Source organism: Necator americanus, chromosome IV (assembly GCF_031761385.1).
Source record: "Necator americanus strain Aroian chromosome IV, whole genome shotgun sequence".
NCBI lineage: Eukaryota > Metazoa > Nematoda > Chromadorea > Rhabditida > Ancylostomatidae > Necator > Necator americanus.
In genome coordinates, this window is record NC_087374.1 from 24,600,232 (window position 1) to 24,621,116 (window position 20,885).

General features: G+C 40.9%; 3 protein-coding genes across 6 annotated transcripts; 2 read left to right on the forward strand and 1 right to left on the reverse strand.

Annotated features, from left to right (window-relative positions):
• Nucleotides 1-947: 947 nt before the first annotated feature.
• RB195_002563 (uncharacterized protein) lies at nt 948-5,937 on the reverse strand (the record flags this gene model as incomplete). 2 transcript variants are annotated; one of them, XM_064199882.1, is made up of 13 exons in its annotated part: nt 948-1,061; nt 1,130-1,259; nt 2,209-2,303; nt 2,889-2,954; nt 3,028-3,152; nt 3,213-3,360; nt 4,056-4,178; nt 4,251-4,384; nt 4,509-4,596; nt 5,228-5,333; nt 5,601-5,689; nt 5,754-5,806; nt 5,904-5,937. In XM_064199882.1, the coding sequence occupies 13 exons, from the start codon at nt 5,935-5,937 to the stop codon at nt 948-950; spliced, it is 1,305 nt and encodes a 434-aa protein (XP_064055762.1). The 2 variants fall into 2 exon arrangements, with proteins under 2 accessions (XP_064055762.1, XP_064055763.1); XM_064199881.1 differs by lacking the exon at nt 5,904-5,937 and having other exon boundaries at nt 5,754-5,789.
• Nucleotides 5,938-8,112: 2,175 nt separating this feature from the next.
• RB195_002564 (uncharacterized protein) lies at nt 8,113-15,632 on the forward strand (the record flags this gene model as incomplete). 2 transcript variants are annotated; one of them, XM_064199884.1, is made up of 15 exons in its annotated part: nt 8,113-8,161; nt 9,145-9,343; nt 9,944-10,002; nt 10,529-10,577; nt 11,866-11,981; nt 12,043-12,193; nt 12,315-12,484; nt 12,549-12,667; nt 12,721-12,828; nt 12,903-13,028; nt 14,251-14,369; nt 14,496-14,587; nt 14,655-14,749; nt 15,368-15,469; nt 15,522-15,632. In XM_064199884.1, 15 exons carry the CDS (start codon nt 8,113-8,115, stop codon nt 15,630-15,632), a joined length of 1,665 nt encoding a protein of 554 aa, XP_064055764.1. The 2 variants fall into 2 exon arrangements, with proteins under 2 accessions (XP_064055764.1, XP_064055765.1); XM_064199883.1 differs by lacking the exons at nt 8,113-8,161; nt 9,145-9,343; nt 9,944-10,002; nt 10,529-10,577 and having other exon boundaries at nt 11,867-11,981.
• A 2,277-nt stretch (nt 15,633-17,909) lies between these two features.
• RB195_002565 (uncharacterized protein) lies at nt 17,910-20,874 on the forward strand (the record flags this gene model as incomplete). 2 transcript variants are annotated; one of them, XM_064199885.1, is made up of 11 exons in its annotated part: nt 17,910-17,991; nt 18,428-18,531; nt 18,600-18,700; nt 18,883-19,046; nt 19,103-19,138; nt 19,220-19,271; nt 19,326-19,416; nt 19,501-19,626; nt 20,378-20,530; nt 20,590-20,664; nt 20,722-20,874. In XM_064199885.1, the coding sequence occupies 11 exons, from the start codon at nt 17,910-17,912 to the stop codon at nt 20,872-20,874; spliced, it is 1,137 nt and encodes a 378-aa protein (XP_064055766.1). The 2 variants fall into 2 exon arrangements, with proteins under 2 accessions (XP_064055766.1, XP_013305366.2); XM_013449912.2 differs by having other exon boundaries at nt 19,103-19,271.
• Between the last annotated feature and the right edge of the window lie 11 nt (nt 20,875-20,885).

Genomic DNA, 20,885 nt, shown 5'->3' on the forward strand with positions numbered 1-20,885 from the left:
AGTGAGCGGTCAAAATGGCTTGTAGTGTGAGATAAACTGAACGGGTCTGCATCAGCACAGTTATGCTCAGAACGAATATTCTAGTAGGGCTTCCCGAAAGCAACTATTCCATAAACTTTCATTTCCCAAGATACGTTACCTTCACAAATCTGCCGCAATAGGTTTTACAGGAAAGCTGCTGCAGGGATTCTGAGATATCTACATCTGAATATCATACCATGCCAAAGCAGCCAGATTATTTTTTGTGTGTAGCATAGCTTCTTCGACTGCACAGACTGCAAGTTATGGTGCCTTATGGATTTGTAGTTACCTCGTCGGAGAGCCTGAAACCTTACTTTTCCTTTAACTAACTTTAACTCCTGATGCCCATTAATTGGCGACGTCTTACATCTGCTGTGCTCAGTGTTTTCCTCTGGAAATTCTGGGAAAAGGAACAAAGACAAGTGCTGCACTCTAATTCTTTCTTTATTTTCGAGTCTGTTGGTTCTCTATGAAAATACCAGACATAATATGTGCTTCACGATTTGAAGTTTTTTTTTTCCCGGTGGAAGCCTGTTTGAAGACAACGCCATTTTAGTCTTTGTCCTTTATATTTTGGGTATGTGATAGTTATGTGTGTTATTTATACAATGTGGGATATGACACTTCGTACTCAATTCAAAATGTGAGATGAGATCTTCAGAACACTTTCACCTATACAGGAATTATACGGTGTTGCATTGCTTATACTGAATGTCTTTGAGATACGCGAAATCTTACAATTATGTACGAAAGCTAATATGATAGTGTAAGACATTTGGAAAACATGGAAATAATTTATTGTGTCAACATGAATCCCGTACAATATTAAATAACACTGCTAGACATTGTTGGACTGGATTTTTATTGGTTGTAAAAATATCGGAAAGTAACGGCCGACAAGGTCATTCGGATCTACAGAGAGGCCACTACTTATAGAATTCGAAGTCATTTTGATCTTTCTTGATCACATTTTTGTACGCCTTCTCGAAGTCCTTTGTAAGCACTACGTAACGATTCTCCCTGACAGCGTGCATGCCAGCCTAGAAGATTTCCCTCGGTATTTGACAGTATTCTGAAGTAATCCAGTAAACAACTAGTAATTACCAACCTCTTGGCAGATTGCATTGATGTCGGCACCAGAAATTTTATCAGGTCGTGCTACATAGTCCTCGAGATCCACGTCGTCCGAGAGATTCATTTTGGATGTGATTGTTGTGAAAACCAGACGTTTCTGACGCCTATAATCTTGTGGACGAAAAACTGCTGAGTATGTTCAAAACCAATAATATCCTTCCCACCAAAACATGCAAAAACTAACAACACTTACGCGCGAGCATTGCACTGTCGCATCAGCACATAGGAAGTGAAACGAAACTACGAAAAAACAGTTGAGCTATTCCCTTCATATGTTCTGACATGGAAAACTATCGCTTAAAGAACATTGATTTGGCAGTTGCTTTATGAACTTGCATGTGGCAGCCAGGACCACATTCTCTATTTTTCCATCATGCCTTCTTGAGAGTTTTTGATACAGACTGAGCCGGTTAGTGAATACTATCACCCCACGAATTTGGGGTGGTACGGATTTAAGGTGGGTTATACCTATACCTTCAAACGCATTGTTTGACCACAGGTACTGAATAAGATATGAATTCGAAGGCAAATCTTGTGGAGAGACGGGAACCAGAACCGTCAGCCTGCTTTTCGCCTGTTTGTTCGCCCAAAATGCGGATGGAAATATAGGATATGATTAACACCAACTTGTCTGCTTATTTTAAAGTTTGGTTCCACATTTTATTTCCGGATCGATGGGAGATGGTCTCCTACTGTTGACGAAATAAGACATGGAGCTAAACTTTAAAGGAGAAAGTAGATTCAAGGTTCAGGTATGCAATCGGCTTCTTGTATTTCAAGGAAATCGGCCTTCAAATTGTTTGCTTACTTGGCCAGATCAGTGTAAGATCAGTGCTATCAGACAAAGGCGGGTGAGAACTTTTAAGAGCTTAGGAGTCATTTGCGCAAACAAAAACGCGATAAGATCTCTCTGTAAAATCGTAAGTTTAATATGGGAAATGTTAGGAAGTACTGTAAAATCCACCTTGTACGTAACAACCACTGGAGCGCAAACAGGAAACAATAGTGACATCTCTAAAAAGGTATAAAAAAGGTGAACACAAGAAAACGGACCTGTCAGGCAGAGGAAACTCTATTTTTCTGTCCAATCGACCAGGTCGGAGAAGAGCAGGGTCCAACGTGTCGTGCCTGTTAGTCGCCATTATTACCTGAAGAAAATAAAACCGAATAACCACCATGTTTGTTACGAAAGATCTGAGAAATCAATGCTCTTCCTTGTGGCGCGGATTCAAGTAAAGAAAGCGAAAGTAAAGGAATGCTAAGCAAAATTTCGTGGTTCATGGCACCAACATGATATATTAACACCCAGGTGTTGAAGCTTACAATTTTTTCGTATATCCAGATTGTTTCAAGTACACACTTTCGGAGGCACAAGAAAAGAAAAAAGAAAAAAGAGAATGGAGAGATAAAATACAAATGCAAATGTGCAGAAGCTATCCAAGACTAGACGTTCTGTGGACGTCACCGGCGACATGCTTCTAATTTGTACCATAGTTAGGGAACCATTTTTTTCGGGAAGAAGGTGCATCAGAAGAGTAAAGTCAGAGAAACAACGAATGTGTAGCGGACTCCCAGTAGAATATAAGCAAAGATGGCAATAGAGCTTAATTTTCCGCTTTGTCGGCTGCAGAAAAGACATTTGGACAGCGCCTACATTCAAAAAAGAAAGACTTCCATGTGGAATTGTTCTATTAGCTGGCTTCAGTGGATAAGAGAACAAAATCAAAACGAACCTTCACATTAGTGCTCTGATCAAATCCGTCCATCTGATTTAAGAGTTCAAGAAGAATACGTTGGACCTAGAATAAAAGGTTTAGTCTTTTGGTTACTCCTTCCTTTCAAAAAAAAAAAAACAATTATAATCTCTTTCACCTCTCTATCGGCTCCTGTTTGGGCATCAAATCTTTTCGTTGCAATCGCATCGATTTCGTCAATAAAAATGATCGAAGGCGAATTCTCCTTTGCGAGACGGAACACGTCGCGCACCATTCTAGGGCCTGCATGTTGTTAGCGCTTGTTCAGTTAGCCACAAAATTACAGCTAAGCTATGAATTTACCTTCTCCAAGGTACTTCTGGACAAACTCCGAGCCAACTACTCGTATAAATGACGCTGCAGTATTGGCTGCGACAGCCTTAGCAAGCATTGTTTTTCCGCACCCAGGAGGACCATACATGAGAACTCCGCGAGGAGGATCAATGCCGATCTGAAACCATTGTTTCACTAATCAAGTGATGTAAATATCCGAAAACTTTTGAAAGAGTAGTTTTTATATTGATTTCCTTGAGCTGTGATCAAGAATTTCAAAAGAGTGTAATGTTTAGTGAGTATTTGAGGGAGAAAGAAAGAAAAACATTTCAAGGTTACTACTATACGTGCTATTAACATTTCCTATTAAGTTCCACAGAACGCGAAGACAGTAGAATGAAGAACTGAATTTAAAACAAGTAACATAAAAAATACGCTATATTTAGAAACTACAACATTATGGAAAGCACCTGGTTTACTTCTTTTATGTACCTATTCGTCGTAATGCAATCCTTTCAAAAACAGAGCTGCATAACAGCGGACATAAGGTTGTAGGAAGGTATAGCAGTTGAACAATAATGATAGTGACGTGTTCTCAACTGATTCTTTTTTTATGTGAACCACGTTTTCGCTATATAGTTGGGTAAAATCGTGCACTGCCACACTTCTGAACTGAACTTCAAAGGCAAACTTTTGTTTCTTCTGTAAGGTTTCCACAGAGATGATAGATTCTGAGAGAGACACACATAGCAGAGAAGTAGCACTGAATGAATATAGGAGACGAAAGTGAGTGAGTATAGGAGAAAAACGAGTCGGAACAGAACAATAACCTTGCCTCTACGCTTCAACATTTCCAAAAAAAAAAACTAGTACCTGCTTGTAAAGCTCTCCATGAGTAAGCGGCAGCTCAACGGCTTCTCGGACTTCCTGTTTTTGCATATCGAGTCCACCGATATCTGCATAGGAAACATCCGGTTTCTCATCAGGACGAAGCATCTGAACAGTGCATGTGAGCTCATGCCAAATCAGCTAAAGAAAAAAGCAAATAGCTCCCTCCTCATCACTCACTTGTATAGAGCTATCAGCTTCCGGTGGTAACACATCCACTAGTGCATTCGAGTACTTGTGTAGAGCCACAGAACAACCAGGTTTTAACAGCTCGCGATCGAGGATTGATAATACACGAACGTAGTAGTTCGAACCTGTTTGCAACAGCATTTAAGTCGACAGTGAACAAAAGTGTACGAACAAAATACATAATGTATGAACACATCAAACGATACATCATCATCAAGTGTTTTGTAAACATACAATAAAACGCCTTACCTGTCGTGCTGCCAACAATGGCATGGTCCTGATCAACTGCTTCCAAGAATTGCCCGATAACGAGTGGAACGGACTGGATCCGTTTGACCTGCAAAGTTGAGCGATAAAGAAAGAAGGCAGAAGACTGATATACAAAATTTGACGTGATATGCTTTGTTAAAGGCATCACCCCACGAATCTGAGGTGGTGCAGATTTCAGGTGGAGTATTCGTATACAGGATGGGAGACTACGGAGAGGGGGTTGATTCCATCCATTTCTTCCTAATTGTCGTGAAAAACGTCCGGAAAATACGGCTTCATTCGTTTTGGCGCACCATTTTGTACAAGAAGTTCGATTGGAGCGCGCCAGTCTTGTGCGGCGCCGCATCTTCCGGGCCGTTTTTTTACGGCAATTAGCAAGAAATGGACGGAATCACCTCCCTCTCCGTAGTCTCCCATCCCGTATGCGAATACTCCACCTGAAATCTGCACCACCTCAGATTCGTGGGGTGATGCCTTTAATCATAGATAAGAAATCTCTGTTTCTGAACTTCACGAAAAAGGTTTACACTGACTTGTTAAACCTAAACGCAACTTAAACTGGCAGATTTGGCTGATACTCTGCTGCTCTGAAGAAACGCAAGAGAAGCTATTTCTCAGATCGTGTTTTCGTAAATAAGCAAAATACAGCTTAACATAAATGGAAAAGGCCAAGAGTGAAGCTTTAACTGGAAATCTACCTCTTCTTGGGCGTGAAGAAGTTCTTTCTCCAGGTTCCTTGTTTCTAATTTCACATAATCCTCCATCACTTGTAGGTGGTCGAGTTCGTTTTCCAATTTTTTAAGTCTGCAAACAGAAGATGAATGCTTTACTAGCAATGTGGGTGAAAATGTAGTTGGAGGCACTCAACCACGCTCTGTTTTCTGGAAGATCTACGTCGGTTTTTTTTCTCTTAATAGCTTTACTCGAGATGTCATAGATCCTTTAGGACTAGTGTTTATTTTTTAGAGTGCCAATTAACTTAGCTATTTACTTGCAGAAATAAGAGCGCGGTAGAAAGGCAAACCCCTTCTCTAACTACGCTTTATCGGTCACAACAGTCTTGAAGCTCACTTTAAATAATCATCATTTTCTGAATCAATAACATCCTTCGGTTGCTGCTCCCCGACGGATACCTGTGCGATGACACTGTCCAAGTCCTCCTTTAAGAGAAAGTATTGATACTCTCGCGACATGCTTTGAAACATATTTAAAAGATTAACTTACGAAAATCCCTATCTCCCTGAGAGCAGCAGTCGCCATGCCTTGGACTGTAGTTGCTTGAAATGAATTGCCAACTTAGTTACACAAAATGCACACATATACAAAGAACAAATCTAGCAGATTACGACTCAAAGTGTTGAGAGGGAAAAGTACATTTAAATGACAAATCGTAAATGAAGCGGTGCATTCCAATCGATTTTACACCATATTCTTCATAAAAAATATCCTATCGTGTCCATGTATTAACGGGGAAACTCAAAAACTCAACGACAAAAACCACCTATTGATAGGGTTTCGGCGGAGGCACGATGACAATTGAACATCTCTTCGAGATACAAACTATTTGCCCCGCCCCTTTTCTTTCCAAACAAAACTGTTATTACGATGTGTTGTTCTTTGAGCAAGCGGACTGTTGGGATGCTTTTTTTTAGATTGGTGAGCCATTAACAATCACAAATCACAAGTACGTTTGATCTTCCAAAATCTGACGAATCAGCAGGAATCATAGTTACAGCTTATGCAATGTAGCTAGGTGCGGGTATCAAAGCTATGATTGCGATATAAAGCTACAAATTGGTCATTCTGTAGAGATGGTTTGGTATCAAAAGTCTGCGGACGTCCAGACAAGCGTATAAAAGTATAAAGCGTATAAAAGCGTATAAACAATGTATTCGACGCCATCCATTTCTGCAATGTGTGACTTTTATAATACTCTGAGGTCCGGTTATCATATACGAAGAGTATTTTTTCACAACATTCATCAATCACAGAGAAGAAAATGTTGAGAAAGCGCCCTTTAACACAATACAACACTGTCAGCAGCACTTCTTAGGCGAAAGGGCGGGGCCTACACCCGAGATCCTGTTCCTGCGACCAACAACAAAAAGATATGAGCACACAACATCGTAATACTAGGTGGATAAAGCTTCAAGAAAGTGAATGTTCGATTCTTTAGTGAAGGAAATATAAAGGAAATTTTGATAAGAGACATTATCAGCCAAAACTTCTCCGCTTTTTCTCTTACGATAGTTCGTGTGTGAGGTCACGGTGATCAGCTGACTAGTGCAGTTGCCGCATTTACAGACACTGCGGTCTCCACCTGTGATTGAGGATTACTCATATTGCTGCAATTATTACGACGTCTTGATGCTTCCGATTTCGTTCTTAGATTTGTTCTTCAACATTTCACATGGAGGGTTGTTGCTTCGTCGTTTGAGCATTGGACGTTGTGACGATTACTCTCCAGGTGGTGGTTTATTGGGCCACACCCGTGTGATGCTTGTATCAGTTCTGGATAGTATATGCAATTTCTTGTATAGGTAACACAATAGTTGCCACTTATATCTTTGCTTTTGTCTCCATACTGATGTATTTTCGCTAGAAAATGTGATATCAGCGGGACCCGGTTGTGTCATATGTCACCTCTTTCGTCATCGCAGATGCACCTGGAGGGGGAAGGGCATCCAGGGCCTTTCACCCTCTCGATGCATCATCGATGGTGAAAGATAGTTGATTTCTTCGCAGCGCTTCGTCTTATTCCCTAGGTCGTTTTCTTCGTATGCCTGCATAGTGTTTGCTGTGGAACATCACGCTCTTATGCACAATTCTTGTCTTGTTCCGTTGTGATTTTTGTTAAATACAGTTGCTGTCGAAAGTATGTCGCATAGCGCTCTAATTGAGCGCTTAGTACCCACTTTCGCGAGTCGATAGGTGGATAACCCATAAGGCTCTCTAGTCTCTTCGGATTTTCGTTTATTTTCTTTCCGTTGTGTGTGAATAGGATCATTGCTAGCTGTGTTTCTCTGTCTGTTTCTGGTTTCCGCCATTATCTTAATCTCTATTTTGTTTCTACACATTATCTTGCAAATGAGCAGAAATATTCTTGGGGGGAATTTAATATACTGCCTCCACTGAAGAAGTAACACGCCAGATCCGGTGGGTACGTTTGAAATTGGGTTTTTGCATATGCGCCAAATCTCAACTGACGAATTGATTCCGTCTAAGTATTGCACAAACAGTTTGGAATGCTTGAAGGCAATGGCGTAAATTTCTGCGATCGAGGGGACCCTTTGGCTGCCCGCAGCGTTCACAGCCGCCCGCACGGCTCTGCTCTTCGATGATTGTTGAGCGTTCACAGCCGTGCGTTCAATAACCAGCAAACCGCAGAGCCGCCAATGCGGCTGTGAACTCTACGAGTGGTCTTGCTGGGATGCGGATTAGGCCCCCAGAGCGGTTGCCAGAATATGTCTCAACTTCGCATGCATCATTTCCCACCCATCTTCCTTCCGCAGCTTGAGCAGTGAGACAAGGACTTCAAAATACGGCGATCACCGTTGCGATTCGCGCAGATGGTGAATATGGCATGGAATGGTGTCTAAAATCTGAGAAAGTAGTCGCTGGAAGATATCATGGTATTTGGTAACGATACTCACTCATCGTATTTACATGAGCGTATAGTAGGGTCAAAACGACATGAAACACGTACGCAATTGAGCACACGGCTTCTTTCGAGGCGCTTCGGTGGAGCGGAGCGGCTAGGAGCGTGGTAAAATCCTTGCTGGCACCACCCATCGCTGCAGTTTGCGACGGTCCCAACTCGCTTCCAATTGCTGCCTCAGTCGCGCCGTTTGGAGCGCGTACGCAAATGCACCGCAACTACACTCGTGTTTCATGTCGTATTGACCCGACTATACTTTCAAACATGAGTCTTTAGTCTGACTCTTAACTTCTTAGGATGCATTCAGTTAGCTTGGTACCTCCTGAGCGCCCCTCCTCCTCTTACTTATCTCTACAACCCAGTTGCAGATGCCTGTGATGCAACTATATCAAGATTCACATCGTTTTGTTCCGACCATTGCGTTCAGTGGTTTGCAAATGATGGAGCGAAAATGAAAAGCTGCTTTCGCAAATTCAGAATCAGAGATTGTAGGAGCATCAGAGGCATCAGTACACTCAAACTTCCACTCTAAGCAATTCTTTACACTTGCGACTTGTTCGATATGAAGCCGCGTATGTAAAGTGTTTTTCATGCTTGTAATGATGTTAATGGATTGCTTAGATAGACAATGTTATCCCAAACTTACATTGTACAAAAATATCGACTGTATCGATCATTTTATTACTTGAGTGCTTTTTCTGACTCCATCGAAACTCGATCAACAATGTATCTCGCACGTGCTGATTGCGAATATGACATTTGTCTTTTGCAGAATTTCATTTTTACTGGTTTATTGACTTTCCTAGTTTATTTCAGTGGAACCTCATCTGTACGATTGTTGCATATATTGATTATGGATACAATAATTATTGTACAGGAAATGGCACATATTAATGGGTTTTCTAAATTGAGAGTTCCTGTCCTTGCTTACTTCCTATCCTTAGTCAGGGTTTTTAGGCGCCGATCAGGGCAATAGTGACTGTCTACGCGAAAATGTAGTCGACTGCATACTATCCGCCATCAAATACTGCGTACTTACGGTAATACCCAAACGGTCTGAATTGCGGACAGAGACCGTCTGGCTCTGTTTGAAATGCGACCCTGAACGACGGTTCAACAGTTCCACTTCAAGAGAAGGCGCTTGGGCGGCTGCACTGTAAGTGAGGCGGTTTTGACATGAGCGTGACTCGGACGGAGGAAATGAGCGTAGGAATTGAGTAGCGTAAACGAAAGAGACAGCATAAGGAATTGGAACAGGAGCTCTGAGCTCCTTCACTTTTACCGGTTTAGCAAAACGACCCTCTTCGCTTGCTTTCTCTATCATTAAGAATTGTCTAGCAGTCTCCACAAAGTTTCATCTTCGCTAGTTTGGAATGCGAAATTCAATATGAAAAATGGAGTATTGCCATTTCAAAGAACAGAATTTCATTACAAGAAAGGAGGGCAATAGACGGATAATATGGGAAGATACTCATGGAAATTAGCTGTAGACGCGTCAAAACGGTGCAGTTGCGCGAGCGACTGCGCTCGAACCCCCGGTTGAGTTACCAGTTGGAATCGTGATGGGGCCAGAGTTGGCTTCACTTGGACTGCAGCGTTGAGTAGTCCTTTCTCGATTCGAACCGCCACGCCGCTTGTAACGCAACAACACTAAACTTCATGTCATTTGACCCGCCCATTCTAAAGTCCAAGAAAACTCCCATCCTCTTTCATTAAGAAATGAAAGAAGTCTGAGACGAAAGAAATCGACCTGAAGGAGGACGCAGAAGAAGTTGAAATCTCCGTATTTCTTCCCTGATTATCGTGATCTAATAGGTAAGTAGTGTATAAAAAAAGAATGCTGAAGTGACGCTCTATGAGAAAATGCACAACATGTTAAGGAACTCCTCCTCAATGAAGATGAAGTGAGGTGAGCATGATCAATTTAACTTACAGACCTGATGTTCGGTGCAGTTTCGTAAGCGACTGCGCCCAGAGCGGGGCGGTGGAGCTACAATCGTCGAGATAGGATCATCATCAGCTTCACTCGGTCTGCACAAATTAATGATGCTAGCATGGGTTCCATCTCGATCCAAATCGCTACGCTTCGCCGCACCGCTTTGAACACTGCCTCTTACGTAACTATATTAGAGTTGAGGTTCTTTTGATCCTGATTATAGGAGAAAACACAGTTGATCACGCTCCACTCCCATTTACATTTATTAGGAGAAAGAAGTCCTCTAATATTTTGTACATTTTCTTATTCAGCGTTACCTCAGGAATCTTTCGATATACAACACTTACTTACTAGAGTATAATAAGCAGAAAAACGCATTTCGACGTTTTCGTCATCTTCTTTCAGGACAATACGGATATGTCTGTACGATGTGGGAGTATCTAGGAGGAGAACAGTGACGGTTGCGCATTGTCATAGGCGAAACAGAATATCCTTCGATATAGAATATGAAATTTTAGAACGATATTTACACTTCACTGTATTGTTAAATTATATGGAGTTATTTAAAGGCATCACTCCACGAATCTGAGATGGTACACTGTATTGTGAATTGTATGGAGTTGTTTAAAGGCATCACTCTACGAATCTGAGAGGGTACGGGTTTCAGGTGTGTTATGCCTACGGGGTCGTAGATTGCGGGAAGAGAGTGATTCCGTTCATCTCTCCCTGTATCAGTGGAAACGGATGACTCCAGAATGCTGTTTCTTATGACGGGTTCTGTTGCAATGCGCAACGTTTGTGTTCCCCCCCGCCTGCGATTCGTCGAAAACCCATTTGGGCGAAATCGCATGCAGGGTGTGGCGCAAAGGTTGCACATTGCAACAGAAGCCGTCGTAAAAAAAACAGCGTTCCGGGGTCGTAAGTTTACACCAGTAGAATCGCTTTAGTTCCTCTGAAGTACGTTAGAGCGCTCTTCTATGTGCAGTCCAGTCCTCTCCGCAGCCATTCATTGGAATTATGAGATTTATGAGGTCTCTCCACTCAGTAGCCTATCCAATAGGCTAGTGATTGAGGAGTCCTCATAAAGGTTGGCACGTTGCAGCTGAAATCATCGTAAAAAAAAAGTGTCCTGTACGCCGTTCTTTACAACGGTAAGAGGAAGATGAACAGAACCACCCCGGATCCCGCAATACACAACCCCACTTCTAGTTTTTTTTTCCGCGGATTCGCTCACCGCGTCAGATTCATGATATGTTACGTTTGAATATGTCTGCAACTGGTGATGTTCTCTTTCACTTCGGAATCATTCGGGTTCACCATATCGCATTTATAAGAGGAAACGTGTATTGAAGCGAAGAAAACAGCTAGTGACATTTATCATTGTTCATAAAATCGGAAACGCTAGACAGTCTTTCTATACATAGAAGAATTGTCGTATCTACGCACTATTTCTGGAGAAGACAGGAGATTTTGAATTTGAATTTGAATTTTCTGTTTGTCGACTAACTGAAGATTTGAGCGATTTGCCAGAATGTTCTTCTCAATAATTTTGTGTCTTTTGCGGGTATTGTTGTTGATATAAGTGAATCAGTTCATCCTAATCAAAATAAACCGTGAAAGCGTTGTTGTCACAGCTCGTTATCTTCTGCACTCATGACGAACTCGGTGTAGATCATTCGCATCTGCTTTTGAGTCAGAAAACGTGCTTATACTCGGCCGTTGTAATCAGTTCATTTCTACAGAATGTCTAGTGTTTCCACAGTAGTTGGAAACGTAGACGAAACTATGAAAAGACCATGCAACCCGGAGGACAGTCTCTGTACCGATGAGTTCGAAATAATCTCTTCCGACACATTCGGTTCTGGTTTTTAGTTACTAATTTGTATCAGGAGGATTCTATATGAGACAAATGTTTACAGAAAATAGCGCTGAGCGTCCCGAGGATACGGTTTCTCAATGGTCCATTCAACATAACATTAATGTTGAATCTCTTGTGCCACTGAACAATTTAGCATCTGTATTGTGTTCGACTCACAGTGACGTACATTCTGTTACTCCAGCTACTCCAAAGTAAGTGAAAATTCACTATATTGAAGTCGGTATTGCAGTCAACCATTAGTTGTGCTTGACTATTGGGGTTTGTAGAGCATATATCATTATTTTCTTCATACACTTATCATCTTCATTATAGCTCTTCGATAAAGAATGTCGCAAATGCTGCTGAAACAATTCCTTCACTTGACCCATTAAATACTCTCACAGAGCAGTCGACTATGGGAATAAAATACAATGAAACACCTGTTCTTGCTGGGACCATAGAACCATTACCGTCTCTTGTATCATCCATGGTGATCGATACCCGTGAGCATCTTTCACATAAGAATTGCTCCACAGGAATATTCGCTTTCTTTACCGCTTATTTTAGCATCTTTGGCGGATTCTGAGGCTACACTTGAAAATGTTTTGCGTTCACAAAGTGAAACTCGAGAAATGCTGGAAAAAGCTATAATTTCATTGGATACGATGAATAAAGAACGTAACGAGGTAATTTTCATCCTTTCATTGTAATCTAGTCTGCCTAGTTCCTCTGTTTGAAGATAACTGCGAAGTTAGCCACTATCAACGATTTGGAACTTGAAATAAAGAAACTCAAAAGCCGCGTCACAGAGCTTGAGAACGAAAACGCTTCGCTGAAGAAACTCGAGGTAGGAAAAAATGTTTGCTTACTGAAATTCGTCTCTGATATCTGCCGCATTTATGAGAGAAGACGATTTTCTAGAGAAAGTATCAACAGCAAAAAGTTGAAGAAAATTGTGAAGACGGCCATGGAGATGATGATGAACATCCTTTGTTGAAGAAGACTATGGAGGATCTGCAGCAACAACTTTACGATAGAGGGCTAGAGGTTAGCTGCTCGGCTTAATTTTGTACTAATGGCAAACTTTAGGCGGGGGGAGGGGTGGAGGGAGGTTATGTAGTAACAACTGGCTGTCTTGGGTGCGTGTAAAGAGGGTCCCGGCGGAATTTCCAGCATACCCTGGTCATGCCTCTTCAAAGCAATTAGTGCGTATCCTAAGGAGATTCACTTTCGCTGGCACCTAAATAGCTGACTCTGCTTGCTACCCCTAATCCCCTAACCCTACGCTGCATCACCGGCTAGGATATAATTCACTATCTACTTAATTGTTTTGGAGAATAAGACACATCCAGTGCAATTTTGCGATGTGAGGTGATCTTGTAATCGTACCAGAAGCAAGACAAATCCTGACGTGAAATATGAGATAAGGATGTATCTAATAACTTCAAATTACGCACATAAAAACTTTCGTTAAAATAGAACATTCCAGCTTTCAAAAATGACGATAATGAGAATTATCGTTATCCTGTAACCCACAAGCTTTTTTTTAGCCTAATTTATTTGTAGGCAGAGCGACCTTCCGTATCTCTTCTTTTAACCTACAGGAAGAAAAAGAGTTCAAACTTGATAAGATTTCTAGACTTTCTTAAGGTAATAAAGACAAGCTCATTCCCTTTCTTCATTAGGACACCATACAAAATCCCATGTACTTCTATCTAACACTATTATTCTTCGACTTATACGGTAATTTCGAGAGCTCACACCACTCTTCTTTGCACATTTCCTTGTAACTGCGCAGTTCTTTGCGTCTCTCTGGCTAGAAGAACATCTAAGACGGTTGTTTGCGTCTTCATGAACGACTGGAGCGTGACCTCGTCGAGGTATGTTCGCGTATCCGCCGACATATCCACTGGGTACGTTATGTCTCGAAGGCATTCGCGGAGAATCCGTCGGGACCTTCTTTACCGTTCCACGGCTGTCTTCTGCGAAAGTTTCTGAGGTTGCCACTGCTGCATCTCTAGGTGTTCTTTGTTCGTGGGTCTCTCCTACGACTTTGCTTTTCATGTAGAAAGAAAACCAAAAAAGTGGGAGAATCTTTTGTTTAGAAAAAAACTCCCTTTCAAAACAACGTCAGCATTGCTAGGAAAGATGATTTCTCACTTCACAAGATCCTTGTAATGGTCATTTCCTCTCTGAGTTCGAAAACATCTAAAACAATTGTAGATCTAAGTCTGATGTAGCTTATCTAATGTGCGCCCGGTTCTTTCAGGTGGATGTGCGCACGAAGGCTCTAGCGGAGGCAACAAGTGAACTTGAGGCGGCTTACCGCAAGATAGCAGACTTGACTGACTCTCGAGACTCAGCTGTTCTCGAGCGCATCAAAATAAGGCAAGTTGGAAAGCCCACTTATATGGAGGATACAACCCAAACCCACCTTTAGAACCGTATTGTATTCCACCCTTTTCGATTTCTGTGTATTTTTAATTCTGAAGACAATTATGTATGTTGTCTCAGTGACAAGTTGGACGAGACGTATGCACTTCTGGTCGCAGAGCGTGAAAGAGTTTCAGTAACCGAAGACCAACTCCGCTCGCTTCAGTCTACAGGTTTTTTTTCTTACCAGAATAGTACTTGGGGATTTATTCCTCTGCAATTACGTCTAAAATATTACAGGAGGCAGCGGTTTCAATTTTTCTATGGTGAACGAACAAGCTGTAGTGAGAGAAATGAGGGCAAAGGCTGATTATGCAAAATTGTTGGAATCAGAGGTAACGCAGATTCGCAATTCTTTGCAAAAGTTTTTCACAGTTTTTCGTCAAATAATCATAGTTTCGATAATTAATAATTCGATAAAAAGTAGCGTCGTGGAAGAATCAGGTGTTAGTTACCAAATCAGCTTTCAAGAAATGGTAACGATAAGTCCGGCAGTGTTGCATCGATTCTTTAATATGAAGATTAAGGATGATGTCGTTGGTCATAAAATGTTAGAAGAGTTTGGCCTGTGCGGATTTTGATTTAAAACAATGGTATACAGTAGCTCTCTACTTATAAGGACATATACTACTGCAGCGTGATCGGGACAGCAATGCAGTGGTGTTGCTGTTGTTACCTACATGACTTACTACCAATATTTTGGAACAGAAGTCTTAAATTATCGAGACGCACGTTCAAGCAAACTTTCTTCTTGTCGCTGCTGCTGCTCAAATCTAGGCCCAGAGGCGAACATTTCCCCTTAATTTAATGTGTTTCTCAGTGAGTCATGTCATTGATCGACGTCGTAGGGTTTTGCTATCTCTTGCAGGTATTCTGCGGTCTGTTCAAATGGGACCTTTTGTCTCTCTGCCAGCATTCACGTGTATTCGATTACTACACCTACTGAATTTCAGCTAGAGAATACGCGAAAGAAACTCGATGATCTGACTAGATCTTGTGAGAGGAAAGATGTTGAGCTGAAAACTCATGAAGAAATCATCAATGTTTTGAAGGAGGTTTGATCATGTTTATTCTCTTGTATCTGTTTTCATTATTCAAGATGTTTAGGAGGATCTGGAAGGTAGAAGAGTTATTGCGGAGAAGGACAGGAAGATCAGTCTCCTTGAAGAAATGGTACGCAACATGGGTTTGGATCGTGCAGAAGTGAACAACTGTTAAAACATTGTGCTCTGTCGATACATGGAGTGCTCAGTTTTTTCTATTCTTCTGTTTCACCATTCTTCATTTTTTGGGTGTGGAATCTATAGCTTTTTTTTTCTCTCTCTTGTCATTCGTATTGCATACGAACTCTACGTTTCCTAGTTGTTACCTTGCGAGCGTTAAAGGCAGCGTATCACAAAACTGACATATAGATTAGATATGAGCGTGGCTCCCCTCAGTTTTACCCATTCGTCGTAAAAATGACATGTGAACTGCTTTAGGTACTAAGAGGTATGTTGGGCCGTACCACTCTTGTACATACTTCGGAATGCGGTGCGTGCACATGGTAGGAGCGTTCCAACTTATTTCTTGGGAACAAACGCTGTTTTTCACCCTGCTTCTAAGGCAATTGAGCGAAGCCGCGGTCATATTCGTAATCTACACTTTGAACTATATTTTTTCCCAGGTTTCCCAACTACGTCAGCTTTGTGATACGCTGCTTTTAAATAACAAATGCAAAATTGGTAGGTTTTAACGCTTTTTGTTAAGAAATATTAAATTTCTTTTCTGGCAATCGAATCCAGTAGATGAAAGCGGTTGATATTATCTTGTTGTACTGCTGCTCCTATTGACCCATTATTCAGTTAAAATGTCCATTTTTTTTTTAAATTTCCAGTGGGTTGACCGTTCTTAGTCATTCTTAGTCCTCGTACCTTGGTGTGAAACACTGAAGATTTGACTCCTTCAAACCGATATGTATAGAATGTATATGTATATTCGTAGTTCTTTGCAACGAATTCTTGTTATATGAGCTCACTGGTGTATTCTTGTTCATTTTCTTTTATTCTCTTACGAACAACCTGTCGCAGTCTCGGTGTCACAAATTTTATTTTGATGTATGATGTAGGACCTAAGATGTACAAAATATCCTGATTCACTGAGTAATGCTATGTGTAACAGTAATGTATCAGCTTATGTCTGGATACTTGTCCTTGTATAAAGTGTAGTATTAGAACTGTACATTTCTTAACTGAGAAACTAGTGAGGTTAATTTTGTTCCTACGCTACTTTTCTCGCCGATTATGGCCGTTCAAGCAAGAGTATAATGAAAGCTACTTGCTCTTCTCACTATCATAGCAGAGAACGATCTGTCGGCAATGCTATACTTTCCTAGCGGTATTCAAGGGCAAAGATTGCAGTGAGCCTATTTAGGAGAGGGTATTAAAATTGTCTAATCTACTAACTCAAAACTAGTGGTGACATGTAACAGTTGCACCCACACATGCATTACGTGCACAACGCGCTTGTGGAGCAGCAGTGCAGTCGCTTGAGACTGCAGCAGCTGTGGGACTTTTGTTCAACCTCTCAGTGGGACTGGACCCAGCAAAGGTCCAATTCGAATAATGTCCGCAACCGCTTACGTGATTACACCATATATTAGATTGCTTTGATCTGGAAATACTTCTATCAACTGTACTGATTGCTCACATCTTTTTTGCGGGAACTAGGGCGGTAAGAGCTTGTTCACAGCGCTAGTCAATGTCAATGTCACTACGGACAAAGGTCCGCAGAGTTCAGCGCATGTTAAAATGAAATAAATTATTTACGAGGACTTACGGATGAGATCCGAGCATACAAGCGACGTCGAATCCGGTAACCTCAGCGCAGAATGTGTTGCATCAGGGTGTAGCGACGCGCCCGAGGTGAACGCATGCACTTCTTTACAGTACGCGAAAAGATTTCTTTCTTTTTGTCTTTTATAGTTATTGATTATTTCTTCGTACTACAGTGTATGAGTAGAATTACCTAGCTTTAGTGAATTTCTTTGACTTTAGTTTTGCCTTTTGCTTGCTACTTAGAGCACTTCTAAGGTCGTAGTTTGCAGGGGAGTGATTTATGTTCTTCTTTTTTTTTTGTAATTATGTGCGTTTGGGATCATTTACAGTAATGATAACAATAATTCCCCTGTCACTCGTTCTTTAATTTCTTTTGATTCCTCGCCATCTCCTGAAAGACTTCAGTTTGTAGAAATTAGATTTCTGCTCCCTACGGCTACAAGAAACATCTTTTTCCAGGAGTTTTTAGTCACATTGTTAGGGTCGTAAAAACTACACAAATTACTATTCTCATTTTGTTCTTTAAGAGCATTTCTCTCCAACAGTCTAAAAATAGTCGTCCAGTTCATGTTCTCGAAGTGTTAAGAAGAATGTTCTTGTTGTTTTTTAATTGTTATCTTCAGCATGATGTGCTTATCGTATTTTGTCTTCCGAGCAGGGCAGTTATCGATAAGGAGCGATGATAGGCGTTTTACACAAAACGGGTAATTTCTCCTCCGTTCTCGAAATTGGTCTCAGAAGAAATCTTTCGATAAGGAAAGGTGTGTGACTTTTTAATACTTAGAATGTAGCAGAAAATTCTTGTGCTTCGCCCTCACCACTTCTTTAACATTTGAGATTTGTTTTTCGCCCTAGCTTTACATCTGAAGTTATTTTTGCATGCTCACTACGAATTTGTCAGTCATCTTGCACATTTCTATAAAAACAAGGAAACGTTTAAACATAATGGAAATGTTGTGTTGCTTAGAATCTCCTCTTACTTCAGATATACAGACAAAAAGACATCGCACGTGTTGATCATACTAGTATTAATTTCCCACAGAAGTTGTTTCCTTCAACCTTGTTAGTTTTTGCCTTTTGGTTTTTTTCTGCTCCCTATGAATGCAAAATTTATGTTATCTCAAGGAAGTACCGCGTTATGACGTCTATTTTAAAACCATTCTTATCTCTACTTTTTCGCTTATGATGGTGTTTAAGATTTTTGCCGATATTTCTGTGCAACTATGGTGCTCAAGACCTCTTCTCAATACACAACCACCGTTGAGAATTCAGCACATTGTATAGACTTGAGATCAGACACGGTAACTAGTTTTCTTACATTGTCTTCAACTTCCGATATTCATTACTTTCTCTTGGTTCATTATTACAGGTTACATTGCCCTCTCCAGAGATGAGAGAAGCAATGGCTAACGCTTTGGTTGGAGATGATGTGTATGGAGAGGACAAGACTATAAATGATTTGGAAACCAGGTTAGGCTATTACTTAAAGTATAATTTTTGGTGTAGTTCTTTGTGCAAGACTTTTAATGTCCAGCGTTCTTTACACCAGTTGTTGGTTCGACGTTATCGAGCTGGCAGTAACGGTTTTAGAACGTACTTATTTAAAATAAATCTAGATTGTTATACTTACTCAAGTCACAAACATTGTTTAGGTGCGCCACTTTATTCGGCAAAGAAGCTGGTCTTTTCGTTGTAAGCGGAACTATGGGTAACCTACTGGCAGTGATGGCCCATTGCCAACGTGGTGATGAAATTATTGTTGGTACCCAGAATCATATTCACCGGTGGGAGCAAGGGAATTATGCTCAACTAGCAGGTTTCCCCTCTTTGTTTGCACTACTATATGCTTTGTATAAATGAGTGTCTTTGCAGGCATTAGTGCAACAACATTACCAGTCAATAGTGATGGTACAATGAACCTTGAAGATATCGAAGAGTCGATTCGCGTCAATGATATTCACATGCCTCACACAAGTCTTATTTGTTTAGAGAATACTCACAATTATGCCGGCGGACGAGTGTTGCCGTTGGAATATTTGAAGTGCTCTTCACTAACTTTTTGGAAATAATTCAATGCATACGTAGCGTATTTAAGAGCTGTGTATGACATAGCTGCACGACATAACGTGAGAGTTCACATTGACGGTGCTCGGATCTTCAACGCTGCAGTCGCTCTGGGTGTGAAGGTTTGGTACAATTTTTCCTTATTTCTCCTGTTGCAGTTCTATCATTTTATTCTCGCAACTTCCCAGTAGAACTCTCGTTTATAGATTGCTGATATTGCTCAGTATGGAGACTCGGTGATGATGTGCTTTTCAAAAGGACTTGGAGCACCTGTTGGGTCTATCCTGGTTGGCAGTAAGGATTTCATCAAATCTGCCAGAAGAAGACGTAAGGTAAATAGAAACGGTCCTCTGTCTTCCGTGTTTTCGAGTTTTAGAATGTCTCAGGAAAGAATAAACGAAAGTGTTTCATATTGTTGCGTAGCTTGATAGCTTTTTTTTTAAACCAATTTCAAATAAACGAGCATACAAAGATTCGAGAACATTCATTATCTCAGGTCACTGATTTTATCTTTTCCTATTAAGTATGTTACCATTTTATCAAATTCGGATGGATAAGAAACTTGGTTAGCTTTGGGAGGTACCGTGATATCTTACTAGGAAGCCAATCAAGTCATTTGAAGAGTTTTTTCTGTTGCGAATGAAAATCTGCTATCATCCGTATTCTCACTTCTTTGGTGTTGTTTTTGAAGTTTCTATTCTCAATGAATATTTATTAGCCAAAAGAAATGCTACGAATGATACTGGATGTATTTTCTGAAGATATGTCGCTTAAATGTATCGTTTGAAGTTCACTTACACTATAGTCCTACTCCACTGCTGTTAGCTTTCGAATTTGCAAGAAACCCATATGTTTAGGTTTTAGTCATTTTTCTCCGGAGGAAATTTAGCTACTTCAAGTTCATCGTTTCTGAGCAGCGTAAATCTTTATGCTGGACATATAGCGGAAATGGTAACTTATTGAAGACAAAAAACAACATTTTGCTTAAAAACATTTTGCTTTGTTGAATAGAACCTTTAAGCCTGCTGTTTTGATTTTACACGTTCCAGTGCTATTAGATGATCATTATCATTTCTATACTAGGCACTAGGTGGTGGCTGGAGACAGGGTGGCATTCTGGCGGCAGCTGCTCACGTTTCTCTCGACAAAGCCGAAGAAACCATTAGGCGCGACCACGCAAATGCAAAGAAACTTGCTTCTGGAATCAATGGAATTACTCCCGATAGTTTGAAAAAGGTGAGTTAACTTCCAGATACAAGCATGGTTTTGTAAAAGATGCGTAGATTATTTCCTAGGCTATTCACGCATTTGACAGCGGTATTACAAACATGGTCATCTTGAAATGTGGTGACGGAATTTCTCCCTCTCAGGTGCGGTGATATTGTACCTGCACTCGCAATTACCTCCCATCACCTCGTTCATTTCAGGTGCAAAAGTTCTTCCATTCCAATGGAGTGCTGATGATGGTTTTTGATACGACTAGGATTCGCATTGTGCTGAATTGGGGTGTGACAGAGGGCGATGTTGATAGGGTGTTGAACATCTACCGGAAATTCATAGATTCTGTTGTTAAGCACTGATTTGCTACTCC